At 41.6% G+C, this 15,640-nt stretch overlaps 1 protein-coding gene across 1 annotated transcript in view; it reads right to left on the bottom strand.

The window, feature by feature from the left end:
- Positions 1–11,515, bottom strand: part of LOC132008350 (very-long-chain 3-oxoacyl-CoA reductase) — a 160,672-nt gene extending 149,157 nt beyond the window's left edge. Inside the window, exon 1 of the mRNA XM_059386869.1 lies at positions 11,203–11,515. Coding sequence (XP_059242852.1) covers positions 11,203–11,362 — 160 coding nt within the window. The 5' untranslated portion in view covers positions 11,363–11,515. The remainder of the gene's footprint in view (positions 1–11,202) is intronic.
- Between the last annotated feature and the right edge of the window lie 4,125 nt (positions 11,516–15,640).

Here is a 15,640-nt window from a genome sequence, read left to right as displayed (position 1 = left end):
ACCCTCAACTGCTTAAAATCTTTCAGTGACTTCCCACTGCCCTTAGGATAAATAAACCTCTCATCAGAGCCTCAAGGCCCTTTATGACCACCCGCCCACACTCCCTCACCCCTACTTCTCTGCCTTAACATCTTGCTTCTCTCCTCCAGGACTCTCAGCCCAAAGTTCCTGAATGTTCAGTCCCTCTACTCAAAGTACTCCCCTGTCCTCCAACTCCCCTTATCTGCGCATCTTTAACTCATCAGTGTAATTTGCAGTGGTTAGCAGGAAGCTCGGGAGACAGAGTTCAAATTCGAGGTCCTCCTCTACTTACTAGCTATATGACTTTGATCAAACCATTTGCCTTCTCTATTAACTCAGCTTTCTTTGAGTAAAAAGGGGAAATTAATAAGACCTACCTTATTGGATTATGTGAGAATTAAGTAAATTCACTGAGGTATTTAGAAAAGTATCTGGTACATGGTTAGCTTTTTTATAAATATTACAGCTTATTACCATTATTAACATTATCATCTTCTTCCCTCTCCTCCTTTTCTTCCATACTTTGGATTAAATGTTATTTCTTCTAGAAAACTTTCTCTAAGCCCCTGAACCAGGTCAGTGTCCCCAAAGCTGGTCATATTACACTTTCCAGAGCTGCTTATATAAAGATCTGTGTCCTCTGCTAGAACAATGGAGACAGAGACTATGGCTTTCTTACTCACTACTATATTCCTATACTCAGTACTGAGTATGGCATACAGCCAACTAAAAGGAAAATTTCTTCTGATTAAACCTAGGACCATTTTCTTTCTTCATCATTTGGAAGACTTAACATTTTTTAAAAAACAAAAAAATAATTAGAACATTTTCTCTAGTTTCTTGGCCTGTAAGAATCATCAGTACAGGGGCACCTGGGTGGCTCCATCCATTAAACATTTGCTTTTCGCTCACGTCATGAGCCCAGAGTCCTGGTTTCAGGATGGAAGGAGCCCGCACTGGGCTCCCTGATTGGCGGAGAGTCTGCTTCTCTCTCTCCTTCTGCCCCTCCCCTGCTCATGCTCACATACTCTCTCTCTTTCAAATAAATAAATAAAATCTCCCCCCAAAAAAGAATCACCAGTATGTATCACTTACATTAATTTCACAAAAAAAATAATTTTTTAAAATCCACCTATAAAGAAGGGAATCAGACTTAAAGCTTCCTTTCTGCTAAATGTAATAAACTAAACTAAAAAAAAAAAAAAAAAAAGCCACCAAAAAAATAGTATCACAAACAGAAAATAAGAAAATATTCAATTCTTTTTACTTAAGCTTCCAAAGTCTTCAGCATTCCTTCTATGGTCTTACTTAAAGTAAAGCTTCTATTATTTGCATCTACTAAAATATCACTCTTATTGAGACCCCTACTGTCACCCCAATCTCCAATTAGTAAAGCCTGGGAAATACTGGATGTGCTGCCTACAGTTCTTATTCTACAGCAACACACTTAAGTTCCAAGTGGTTGGGGTTTTCTTTCCCCCAATCTATTTCAAATATGGAAACACAGAACTAGCCTAAAATAGAATCTCTATTTCACTGTCAAAATTATAATATTTAGTACAGAAATCACTGGGAGTTTTAACACTATTATAAATCAAGCCCTGCAACCAAGAAAAGACACCCAGCTAGAAAGTCTGCACATGTTAGTCCCCTGTCTTCTTCTAGGGCTATCTTGACCATAGTCCGGTGTTTCCCAAAAAGTGTGATCTTAAGAATCATCTTATTTGCTAAAAATACACTTGCCCACATTCTTTTCTTAGAGATTTTGATTTAGTAGGTCTATGGCGAAGCCTTAGACTCTGTGTTTTTAACAAGCACATCCAGTTATTTTTATGAACCATGTGAGTTTGGATATTGCCACAGCATAAATAGACCTTTTAGTTCCAGGCAACATTTGAGGAAACCTCCAGTTTAGAAGCTCTTGTATGGGTATTCCAAACGGCCTTAAAAATCATTACCAGGAACTTTGGCAGGAAAGTAGAAAGAACGTGGAGCTTGGAGTCCAAAAACCTGGATTCGATTTCTTCTGGCACTGGCTGTAACCCTTCCGCCAGCCACTGTCTCCCTCTGGTGCAGGCATGTTACATAGAAAGAACAAACCCGGGATGCCTGGGTGGCTCAGTTAGTTAAGCAGCTGCCTTCGGCTCAGGTCATGATCCCAGGGTCCTGGGATCGAGTCCCACATCAGGCTCCTTGTTCGGCAGAGAGCCCGCTTCTCCCTCTGCCTCTGCCTGCCTCTCTGTCTGCCTGTGCTTGCTCACTCTCTCTCCCTCTGTCTCTGAGAAATAAATAAAAAAATCTTTAAAAAAAAAAAAAAAAAAGAAAGAACAAACCCAACCCTAACCTGCTTCACAGGTCGTTGTGGAAATCATTTGAGAATGCTTGCAAAATCACTTTGCATATTAATATGTCATCATTACAGTAAAACTTCATTAATTCAGCCTCCTCTAATTCAGAGTGTGTGAACACCATTGTCTAACCAACTGTGGTTTGTTTGCTTGTTTTTTTTCACATTATCTATAAAGAGATCATCACCTGCTTTCACATGACAGGCAATGAGAGGTATTGGAAAACACAGATAAGCAGCAGCTCCCTGTTCCCTGGCAAAATTATTAGACTGAATGTGCAAGATTAGGAAAGCTTGTTTACTGTATCAGCTCTGTTTATGTGACAAGTCGGGAGGTTCAGCTATCATTAAAGCAAGCTTGGCCATATTTCTACTGGAGTTAGCTTGGTCGTGCGCAGTTAATGCTAGTCATTACAGTAAAACCAATCTGGAAAATGAGTTTTCTACATACTAGAAATGTTAAGGGAGCACTAAAACTGGCATTTAAACTTCTAAAAGATACTGTAGCCTTTCCTGGCCACCTTGAGGAGCACATACTAAAACAATACACTATTTCCCTGGCAATTCAGTGTCATCAACATAATCCATAGTTGGGGGGGATAAGCACAGCTGAGACAGTAGGTAAGAGATACTAGATCAACTCACTTAGTTTATACCACTGTATACAATGAAAAAGGTCCCTGTATACAATGAAAAAATTCACTGTATACAATGAAAAAGTCTTAATGTCTGCGAAGGGGTGTACCGAGAACATGGCATTAACGGTACCCTCCATGGCTAGAAGTGCATGTCAGTTCTTGTAGAAGGGAGGACTGTTTTTATCCCATACCAGCTGCAGTGGTACATAACCACGTCCAGTTCTGCCGGCATCCTCAGTGTTACCACTGATCGCCCTGACATGTCTCTTCTCCTTTACGTCAGAACCTGATGCTCAACACTCCCACCACTGCTTTTACTCAGTCTACCACAGAGGCATCCACCATTTTCTGCTGCTTATCTGTGTTTTCCAATACCACTGACCCGCCTTACCTGGCCATTCTCTAACTGGATGCATGATCTTGCAGCGTATTTCCCTAATAGTTCAACTGAAGAGGTCACCCAAAGCTCTTCTGGTTTCATTACTCCATCACTGTTCTTTTCTGCTTCCTAATGACATTACAATTTTCTTCTTCTTCTTCTTCTTCTTCTTTTTTTTTTTTTTTTTTGAAGATTTTATTTATTTATTTGACAGAGGGAGAGAGATACATCAAGAGAGGGAATACAAGCAGGGGGAGTGGAGAGGGAGAAGCAGGCTTCCCACTGACAGGGAGCCCAATGTGGGGCTCGATCCCAGGGTTCTGGGATCATGACCTGAGCCAAAGGCAGACAGACTATTAACCGACTGAGCCACCCAGGCACCCCGACATTTCAATTTTCTTAAGTTTCTCACAAAAATGACTGACTAAAGTTTTGTAAAAATCATCAACCAACTGTTGTATTCATTTCTTTCCATGAGGCAAATAAACTACATATCCAGCGCTCTACAGTTAACTTTCTAGAAGTTATTGGCTACATACATTTACCAGTCAATGGCTTTCCCACCCAAGAGATTTTCCAGGAAATTTGGTTCAATGTCTCCAACAATTCAAAAAGTCTAAAGGTTTAGAAGGCGTGGGCATATTTTATCAGGCTTTCAAAATAACCAAACTATATTTTGGTCAACAGATCCTAGAATTTTTTTTTTTCATTCATTCACTCAACCTTACCAATTAGCAAGGTTTTGCTGAAACTTTAATCTTGCCATTATATCAAGCCAAGAGATTTCAGTGGCTTACACCAGTGCAGAAGGGACTGGATTCTGAATATTCTGAAGTTAGAGACAATGGGATTTCCTAATAGACTGTATAGAGGGTGAAAGAAGAGTCAAAGATAATTCCAAGGTTTTTACAAATTTAATTGAAAAGTTGCACATAACCAAATTTTCCTAAACCTTCATATCTTAGGTTCACTAAGGGGAGCCATATTTCAGGGAAGCATTTCATCAATCTTCTCACAAAAGCAAGAAATCTTCAAGTAACACTAATTACCTCTTACTTGATATGTTCATAACTTCACATTTCTAATAGTTTATCAGCTGAGTGACGTACATTATTCTTAGTTTCAACAATTCCTCTTCATCAAATAAGAGTAATGTATACAAACAAAAAAAGTCCTTAAATATTTACTCAGTACCCATAAAACACACAAAAGACTTCACTAGAGCCTTATTTACACCTCTTTTCGTTGCCACAATGCTCCTGAAAAGTATAAGCCCCATTTGATAGAGGAAGAAAGTTATTCTCAGAGGTTAACTATCTTTGCCCAACGACAAACATTTTCTCCAATAGCAAAGCTCACCCTTGTGGCTGACTCCAAAGCCAAAGCCATTATCACTATTGTTAACTGATGTAATTCAACACTCTTGAGAAAAGGTAATTATTCTAAATCTTAAATTTGGTAGCCTTTCTTCCTTTACCCCACTGGCTTCATCATTTAAATAGAAAATAACTTCACTTAAAGGTGCTAAAGATAACTTTACAGGAACTGGATAGTCTCCCTGGAACTGCCCCTCTGAGACGGGGCAAACCCCTTGTTTTGCTAGACAAAGTGTGTAAATAAAACAAAGTTTTCCCTCTGATCCGGGCTTTGGGGCAGGCTTCTCAACTACCACACCATGGTTTCATGCAGTAACCCAGTTTCAGGGTTCATGCAACAACCCTATCACCCAGTCCCTGGTAAGAGTACAACCTCCCACATCGCAGGGATTAGATTTTTCCCCCCCAGGGAGAAATGGTCTCTGAAAGACAATAACACAAAAGTGGCCTCCCATACTCTACAGTATGAATTTGCATTTGGGGTTGTTTGGCGTTTTTAAAGGCAATTTTGATTGAGATTATCTGAATAACTTGCACTGGTCCGTCTCTGAGGTCACGCAACGACCTGGGGAAGATCAGAGAAACAAAGAATTCTATTTAAAGTTGCAACTCAATTGCATCACCCTTCTGATTAAAATCCCTTCTATTGTCTTCCCTGTTCTTGGGGCAGATTAAACAGCCCTGCTTCCTGGCTCCTTCCCCCCACTCCACTCTCAGTTTACATCATGCCCACCCCTTCCTGGCTCTAGTCACTCAGGCCCTATTTCCAGAGAGCCCTCCCATGTCCAGCCTCCGCCTTTCCCTTCAGTCACTGCTCCCGCAGGGCGGCTCTCTCAGACCAATCCCGAGCTACTAGATTCAAACATGTGCTACCAATCCACGATGCTTCTGGAAGCATCAAGCATGCGCAAATTTGAAAGTGTGCCTTCGATTAAAAAGCTGAATGTTCCAGGGGTACCTGGCTGGCTTGTCTGGTAGAGCACGTGACTCTTGATCTCAGGGTTTTGAGTTCAAGCTCCATGTTGGGGGTAGAGGTTACAGAAAAATAAAAGCTTAAACATCTGACTTGGCTCAGGTCATGATCTCAGGGTCCTGGGATGGGCCTGGTAGGGCTCCCTGCTCAGTGGGAAGCCTACTTCTCCCTCTCCCTCTGCCCCTCCCCTGGCTTGTGCTCTCTCTCTCTGACGCTCTCTCTCTCTCAAGTAAATAAAATTTTTAAAAAATAATTTAAAGGGATGCCTGGGTGTCTCAGTGCGTTAAGCCTCTGCCTTCAGCTCAGGTCATGATCCGAGATTCTGGAATCGAGCCCCGCATTCAGCTCTCTGCTCAGCAGGGAGCCTGCTTCCCTCTCTCTCTGCGTGCCTCTCTGCCTACTTGTGATCTCTGCTGGTCAAATAAATAAATAAAATCGTTTTTTTTTTAATTTAAAAATTAAAAAAATAAAAGCTTAAAAAATAAAAAATAAAATAAAGCAGTATGTTCCTAAGATATAAAGGAATCCGCCCCCAAGTACCCATGCAGTCTATAAACCAATCACCAACATATAAGACATGCATATTGCAAAATGGACAACTTGGCTTCAAATCCTCATCTTTCAACTCACTAGCTGAGAAACCACAGACAAAGGACGTCATTTACCCTAAGCCTCTATTTCTTCTTCTACACAATGGGGATAATAAGTCAGCGCTCAAAGACTGATTAAAGATAATATCTGTCAAGTGCCTAGAATACTTCAAGCATTCAATAAACGGCAGTTCTTCATATGACTTCTGGGCTTGCCAATTTAAATTATTAACATTTCATAAATAATTCCTCAAATCATGTGATTCCTCAAAGCCCAGTGAAAGAAAGGGACCTATTGCCAATGGCCCCTGGTTACTCAAGCAGCCCTTAGCCACTGGAGACCTAGACCAATCTTGTGGAGTTATCCGAAGTAAAAACAGAAATGATGCGCCACACTCGATTCTGAGAATCCTTTGATTCTTGGAGCTTGGCTAAGCAAAGCCATTTTGATGGATGGCTTTTCTACAAAAGAACCCCACCACCATCCTATGACCTTTCTAAGTGTTCATTGTCTTGGAATACTACAGGGCCAAATGAGTTCCATCAGCATCCAAAGCTGAAAAATCTCAGGGAGCTGCAAATACAGATGTGCAGAGAGCAAAATGCAGAGGTAAAGACTCTTTACAAAATCTACACTCACTCCACAGAATGGAATACTATTCAGCAATAAAGAGAAATGAAGCACTAAAACATGTTACAACGTGGGGAAACCTTGGGAACATTGTGCTCAATGAAAGCCAGTCATAAAATACTTCACATTATAAGATCCCATATATAGGAAATACTCAGAATAGGCATATATATAATGTATACATATAGACCAAAAGTAGATTAGTGGTTGACTAGGGATTGAGGGTGTGGGGGTTGGGGAGTGACAGCTAATGGGTACAGGGCTTGTTTTAAGAAAGATGAAAATGTTCCAAAATTAGACTACAATGGTTGCACAGCCCTGTGAGTATAATAAAAATCTTGGAACTGTACAATTTTTTTTTTTTTTAAGATTTTACTTATTCACGTGAGAGAGAGACAGAGAGAGTCAGAGAGAGCACAGCAGGGGAAGAGAGAGAGAGAGGAAGAGGGAGAAGCCGACTCTCTGCTGAGCTGGGAGCAGAACATGGGGCTCCATCCCAGAACCTGGAGATCATGACCTGAGCTGAAGGAAGTCACTTAACCATCTGAGCCACCCAGGCACCCCGTAAACTGTATATTTTAAATGGGTAAATTATATGGTGTATACATTCTATCTCAACAAGGCTATTTTTAAAATCCAACTGCTTCGTGGATCCTTTATTCTTTGCCGCCTGGAGCAATATCCCCTCCTTTAAAATCTAAAAATAAGAGCTCAGAGTGCTGTCCTGGCTTTAAAGTTATAAAATATCTTGGCTTTAGAAGTCTACTTACCTTGCCTTTCCATCTGTCACCTCCACAGTAGTTCAGTATCAATCATTTTGGATGAATTGCAATGATGGAAACTGCTCAAATAAATGCAAAATTTATCTATGCTCAAATCAAAGCCTACAGATTACATTCTTTATTGTTCCACAGTAATGACTGTTCTCCCCTTTATTGAGTACAAACTGACCACTTTTGTTAGCACTCTTCTTCTGATTACTTGCTACAGTGACCTTCAAGCAAGTAAAGCTCCAGTTCCATAGGAGCTCTTTGTTCGTTAGAGGAAGTATCCCCTAACGATGACAGGATGTCAGGCAAAACTGGCAAAACCCATCTGCTAGGGACCTGATGAAATCGGTGTAACTCACTTGAGTGGGAATGGTACTGGAGAGAATTAGGGAAGAGCTGACTTAACTCTGGATTACAAGAAGGAGATAAACTAGAGTATGCGTCAAGTTATTTATGGTCTTAAAACCCTAACTAGATTAAGGAATATGTGGTCTGAAATATTTTTATTGACTACAAAGCATACCTGTTTTCATGTTTTGACAAGCTTTGAGGGTTTTGTTTGTTGAGATAATAATGACATACAACATTATACTAGTTTCAGGTGTACAAAATAACGATTTGATAGTTGTATATATTGTGAAATGATCACCACAGTAACTCTAAGTAATACCCATCACCATATATATATTTACAGAATTTTTTTCTTGTGAATTTTTTCCTGCCCAGTGTGGGGCCTGAACTCATGACCCCAAGATCAAGGGTCACATGCTCCATCGACCAAGCCAGCCAGACACCCCTTGTGATGAGAATTTTTAAGATTTCATCTCTTGGCAACTTGCAAATTTGCAGTAAAGTATTATCAACTACAGTTGCCATATTGTACATTATGTCCCATAACTTATTTATTTTTCCAAGCTTTTGTTTTTAAATTTAGAAGCACTTAAATCTGATCAATACACTAGTTACTGTGGGAATAGGAAAAAAATGGGGAATCACACTCCCTCCCTTTCAGATTCTAAAATCTGAGGAGAAATTAAACATACTCACATGAAGAGACTTAAGAATAACAATAAAAACATTATCAATTCAATGCACATTACTATATTATACTTAAAACATTTAATTGGTTATGGAGAGGAAGATGTTAAATGTTAGTAGTAGAGAGTAAAAAATGTCTCCCTAAAACTGCCGGCTACCACCATTTATTCAAAGAAGACTGCACAGAATGAAGATACCAATTTTATGGGGCAGAAAACTTACTAGTGCTATTTATACACAAAAATTAATTCTAATAATCCTAACTTCGATTGAACAAATCATTTACCTAATTTTAATCACATTTAGCCCTAATTATTCAAGTATCATCGCTGCTGCTTTGTCAAATTATTTCAGTTCATCCCTCCAACAAAGAAGCTGTTTAAGATGAAGTACTCTTAATTTTGTTTTTCAAAGATTCCCTGAATTTGGAAAAGTAAAGGAAATATTTTAAGATTCAGGCTACCACATATATGTCATGTTACAAATAACAACTTGATCATTACTTCTGCTTAAGTACTTAAAAAAGATTTTTCTAACAATCCAGGGTAGACCGAACTCAACAATCACAATGTCACTTTATGACTTCCCAGTGTTCTGGTTCAAATTTCATTTCTAAATCTTTTAAACATTTCTTTCAATTTAGCAAGGATCCCTCCTCTGGGACAAATCTTTTCAATAGTGATTTGGACCATTTGAGTTATTAGTCTACAGTCTATTTCAGTTTTCTAAAAGTTACTAACATGACTCTTTGCTTACAAATCACAACACTTCATCTTGCTACAGGATTTCGTAATGCACCAGAATCTTGTGCAACTATCTCAAAAGTTCATTAGCAAGTTTTCCAGATGTGACAATCAAGAATTTGGTTAAGTCAGTTGTGAAATCATAAACTTTATTACAATCAAGTTGAGCGCTTCACTTGTTTTTTAAGTAATATCAGAAAACACCAAGTGATTTTTAAAAATAAGTATTGGGCGCACCTGGGTGGCTCAGTTGGTTAAAGCCTCTGCCTTTGGCTTGGGTCATGTTCCCCAGATCCTGGGATCAGCCCCACATCAGACTCTCTGCTGGGGGGGGGGGGGGGCTGCTTCCTCCTCTCTCTCTCTCTGCCTGCCTCTTTGCCTACTTATGATCTCTATGTGTCAAATAAATAAATAAAATCTTTTAAAAAATAAAAATAAAAACAAGCATTATAATGTGAACAGTTGCTTCACATCACAGAGTTCTTACATATCCCTTCCTACTTGAGATGTGCTCTCTTCACACTGCTGTCCCCAGAAGTTAATTTCTTGTGTTTTTCCTACTAAGTTCTTTAAATGATTTTGAGTGAATAAAGTGAAGAATACAGAGTCCCATTATTTATGTACCTTAGTTGAACCTAGTCTGAAAGCAACCCCTAACCATCCCAAAATTCACTGAAATGCTTGGTGAAGTGTACATTCAATCATGAAATAGCAGAATAAATAATCACAGAGAACGATCACAGCACACCCCTTGGTTAAAAAAAAAAAGAAAGAAAGAAAAAGAAAGAAAGAAAGAAAGAAACGAAAAGTAAAGAAAAGCAACAAAAAAGAAAAAAAGCAAGCACAAAACTTCCCTGCAGGTAATTCTCCCAACTTCTCCAAACTGACCTTTCTCAAATCCTCCAACAAAATGAAACAAGATCCACAGGCTTAGCTCACTCTTTGGGGGAATACTTTTTCCTATAAGCGTCCTTCTGCCAAAAGTATTTCTGATTGCTACGCGGAGAGTTACCGTTCTGCAGAAGCAATAATTACGTTACCCATCAGGCCTCCAGAAAAGTTTAAGGAGAATTTAAAAACAAACCAAAACAAAGACCTTGTATATCTTGAAATGAACTCGGCCGAATCCAATTAACAGGAGAGAGCCAAGTTTCTAAAAAGCAGAAAGACTTCGGAAATTCTATGTCCTCTCCCATCATCCTCGCCCTCCCCCCCAAAAGTCAACAGAATGCCTTTCATCCTTAGCAGGGGACCACTATTCCAAACAAGCGAAAACCTTTATTTTAAAAATACTCAATATGGGGCGAACCTAGGTTAAGGCAGAGTGTGACTGAGGAGGCTGCAAGGTGACTGACTCCCGGCCAAGCACCCGAAATGGCTTAAAGGACACCAGCCCCTGCGGGTTCAAGCAAATTGTCCCCGCACCCACCAAGTGGCATGTGAGATTCGCGGAGTTGGGCCAACAACGTCTTTCCTATTTAAAAACTCGCAAGTCCAGGCAAGCCAGGGCTTGGGGCCCCAAGGCTAGGGGCCAAGCGGGTCCAAGGGACGCAGGAGCCTCAGGAGGGAGAGGGGACCTGGAAAGCGGAAGGCCAGGCGCTGGGCCCGGACTTGGGCAGCACCGGCCAGACCCCGGCCGGAAGCCGCGCGAGCCGCCGCAGGAGCGAGGAGACCGGCGGCGCTGGACTGCACTCACCTGCCCATTCTCCGAGCCTCGGTCCGACCCCTGCCTCGTGACTCAAACCCCAGACCCGAAGGGCCGTGAAGAGCGAGTACGAGATGCGCAGGGCCACGTAGGCCACGGTGCCTGCGCCGACCCAGTACAAGAAGCCGGCGGCAGGAAGAGCGCTCTCCATGGCTTTCAACTAGGCCTTACTACCTTCGTGAATGGAAAAACGAATGAATGAATCCAGGAAGAGACGCCCGCCGTGACGGTGAGGACGACACTAACAGGCGCGGCTCCTGCGCCTCTTTTGGCCTAAACCCCGCCCACGGCGCCATATCCGTGCCGCCATTGGTGATCTAGCGGTCCCTCTGTGAGTAGTGCGTCAGCTATTGGCTGACTCCAGTTTCGCTACCCCGCCCATGTCCTCCCCCTCGCGCACACCGGGCCTGGTCTCTGTTCGGAGCCGGCAGATCTCTCCCCTGCCAATCAAACCTCAGTCCCGCCCAAACGCGTCACCACGCCCCCAGGGTTCCACCAGAGGGCGGCTTGTCTCACCCCACCATATCGCCCACGTCTCTCATTGGCTGCAGCGGTCCTCACGACTGCGGAAGAGTGCGCTCCGATTGGCCAGGGAGACCCAGCCTCGTTAGAGCTCTGCATTTAGGAGGGAATGGGGTCTGAGAAGCCGGTTGTGAATGGGAAGATGGTATAGTAAAAGGTGGGCGCGGAGTCGTAGTTTTATTTTCCCCTCTGTATTAGACACATCTATATCATTGTTAAATATGCTGTCACTGTTCCCATAAACTTTTCCGAATAAAGGCTTGCATCTCCCCTTTCCCCTTTCTTTTTTTTTTTTATTTTTATTTTTATTTTTATTTTTTTAAGATTTTATTTATTTATTTGAAGGACAGAGATCACAAGTAGGCAGAGAGGCAGGCAGAGAGAGAGAGAGAGGGAAGCAGGCTTCCTGCGGAGCAGGGAGCCCGATGCGGGGCTTGATCCCAGGACCCTGAGATCATGACGCGAGCCGAAGGCAGCAGCCCAAGCCACTGAGCCACCCAGGCGCCCCCCCTTTCCCCTTTCTATGTCTTCTTCCCGGAGCATCTTCTCCCGTTACATGCACTTATTATGGAGCTTCTAAACCCTCCCTCTCGTTCTGAGCATTGCTCCCAAGGTCTTGGAGTTCAAAGCGAATAACTTCATGGACTCAAAAAACTATAATACACAGCGGCATAAGAGCTGTAAGACGAATGCAAAATAGAGGGAACCCAGCTTGATGAATAAGCAGTTTAAGGAAGGGACTCCATGTTTAACTGGACCTTAAAGGACAGTAGAGACTTTTTGTTTTACTCTTTTTTTAATTTACATTTTCGGAGGCGGGGGGGTAGAGGTGGGGTGTGAAGGAACACAAAAGTATGTGATCCTGGTAGAGATAAGAAAACTATCTCCGCAGAGTTCCCCAAGGTAAGCATGAGAGACTGTGTAATGCAATAGAGTGCTTCACACTTACTCTTCCATCCACCAAGAGTTTTGGTTTCCTTTTCTGGCATGGACTTGTATAAAACACCTGAAATTTTTCTTAGCCAGTAGGGACTCCTGATTCGAAACTTGAGACCTTTTTAAAAGGCAGGAATTTAAGGGTAATAATTTTAAGGATCAACAACAGATCTTGAAGATAATATAGTAATTTTCTAATATGTAGCTCCAGAACCTTATCTCTCCCTGCCCAACCCCCTACTCTTTTTCCACCATCTTATCAGATTGAGTATAACCCCTAAGGCTGATACTGTTTTTTATAAACTGTCAGCTGTCTAGCAGAATTCAGTCATGTGAGTTGAGCAGGCACATTTTGTTTTAATTGAATTTGATCCCCTTAACTGAGGCTGTCTGTCCAATTCAATGAAATCCCACCACTCCTCTCTCTCTCTCAACATCTCCCTCTAGCCAAAGTCTTCACCTGCAGTGGAGCTCCAAATGCATATATCCCGGTTCAACATTGCTCACCAACTAAGGGCCCTCAAGATATCCATGCTCCTTAGAATAGGCAAGAAGGAGAAGAGAGCTATTATAAACCAATAATACAAGGATGCCTGTTGGCTTGGTCAGTGGAACGGGTGACTCTTGAGGGGTGTAAATTTGAGCCCCACATTGGATGTAGAGATTACTTCCAAATAAAATCTTAGGGATGCCTATATGACTCTGTCCGTTAAGTGGGAGGCTCTTGATTTCAGCTTAGGTCATGATGTTGGGTGGTGGGATGCGCCCTGTGAAAACAACGACTCCACGCTTAGCAGGGAGTCTGCTTAAGGATTCTCTCTCTCCCTCTGTCCTTCCCCCACTGGCTCTCTCTAATAAATAAATAAGTCTTTAAAAAATGAATAGAATCTTTAAAAGTAACTAAACAAATAATATGTGTTCGTGTTGCCTTTGTATGTATGTCTATGACCCACACTAGAACTTACGATTATTGGGAACACTACGCTGTGAATCTGTAGGACCTAGAACAGTGCCTGGAACCGTAAGACACTCAATAAACATCTGAGAAAGAAATGGGAGTGAAGATTCATTCATTTAACAAATACTACTGTGCTGTAAGTATGTACCAGAAACTGAGCTAGGTAGGTACTGGATATAATAACAATAGTGAGCAAAATGGTCAATTCTTCGTCCTCATCCTATTCTACCATTCAATAAGGAGTGGCCTCTGTTTTCCTTACCAATTCCTTCCCAGAGTCCTTCAGGGCCCCTCACTAATGCTGGCCTCTACATGATCCTATGCCTTTGGGCTCAGACCTCTGTTCTTTGTACTTCTCTACACAATCTCCCTACGTGATTTTATGTAATCCCTTGATTTTAAATATCAACTGTAAGTTAATGAAGTCGAAATATCTCTGGCCAGGCTGAACATCTGCTCAGAGGTATGCATAAACACATAATCTCTATGCCTACTCAACATCTCCATTAAGAGGTAAAATAAAAATAAACATCTCAACTGAAAGGTGTTCAAAACAGACTCAACACACACACAGAGACACTTCTTTTCTTCCAATCTGTTAACAATATCATTATTTACCGGCATTCTAAGGCTTAAAACCTAGCTGTCAGACTTGATTTGTTTCTTCCTATTACATTCCCATATTCAGTACTTCAGCAGTCTTGTTCACACTACCTCCAATATAGATCTTGACTGGCCACTTCTCCTCACTTCTGCTACTACCAACCTAATCCAAATCACAAGCATTTCTTGCCTGGAATATGGCAACAGCGTCCTCCCTGGTGTCCCTGAAACTGTCTTGGGGTTTGTTCTCCACGAAGCAACTGCAGTGTTGTGTTCATTTTTGTTTTTGTTTTTAAGTAAATTAGATATCATTTCTTCTGCTCAAATCCCTTCAAGGACTTTACAAATCAGATTAAGAACAAAATCCTCCAAGACTAGTTATTTCTTCCCTGACCTCTCCAACAGCATCAGTGATGCTCTCCTGGGCTCACCTGATTCCAGCCACATGTCTTGCAGTTTCTAAAATAAGTCAAGTTCCTTCCAGTCTCAGAGCAGTTCTATTTCCTGTTTCCTTTCCAGAACCTCTCTCCCTCGGTCTCCCAAGGCTCACCGCTTTATATTATTTGGGCTTCTGTGCACACATTCTTCCCCTTAGAGTGGTTTTCTCTGATGGACCAACATAAATAGACCAAATCACCTCCTCTCCTTTGCCCTGTCACCACTTATACTTTCACCGCACTTTACGTTCCTTATAACACTTAATGCCTTCAAATTGTCTGATTATTTTGTTTTTTGTCCATCTTCCCAATAGAATGTAAGTTCATGAGGACAGTGACCTTTTCTTGCTCACCATGGTATCTTCACCTAAGATGTACACCGAAGAATAACTGACACTTAGTAGGTCTGCAAAAAATACCCATTGAATGAATGAATGATGACTACATGGAAATGGTCTAGCTAGAGAGGCAGACCTTAAGGACATCGAACTAGTGATATGATAAAAATTGTCATGAGTACAAAGAAATGGGAAGACCTAATTTAGATGAGAAGAGGGGACTGCCCTGAAAGGCTTTTCTAAGGGAGTGACATTTGAGCTGGGATCTAAGGCAAAGTAGAAATTAATCTGGTGGCGTAGGATGGGGTAGAGGAAAGGAGAGCGCAACAGATACCCACTGAGGGTTTTGTTGTGATTCTGAAGAATACACACGCATACACACACATGTGCCTCTAGCACCTACGACAGCATCTGACATAAAAATAAACAGGCAGGGACGCCTGGGTGGCTCAGTGGGTTAAAGCCTCTGCCTTCGGCTCAGGTCATGATCGCAGGGTCCTGGGTTAGAGCCCCACATCGGGCTCTCTGCTCAGCAGGGAGGCTGCTTCCCTTCCTCTCTCTCTCTGCCTGCCTCTCTGCCTACTTGTGATCTCTGTCTGTCAAATAAATGAATAAAATCTTAAAAAAAAAATAAA

Source organism: Mustela nigripes, unplaced genomic scaffold (genome assembly GCF_022355385.1).
Source record: "Mustela nigripes isolate SB6536 unplaced genomic scaffold, MUSNIG.SB6536 HiC_scaffold_148, whole genome shotgun sequence".
Lineage (NCBI taxonomy): Eukaryota > Metazoa > Chordata > Mammalia > Carnivora > Mustelidae > Mustela > Mustela nigripes.
This window is presented reverse-complemented; position numbering and strand designations above follow the sequence as displayed.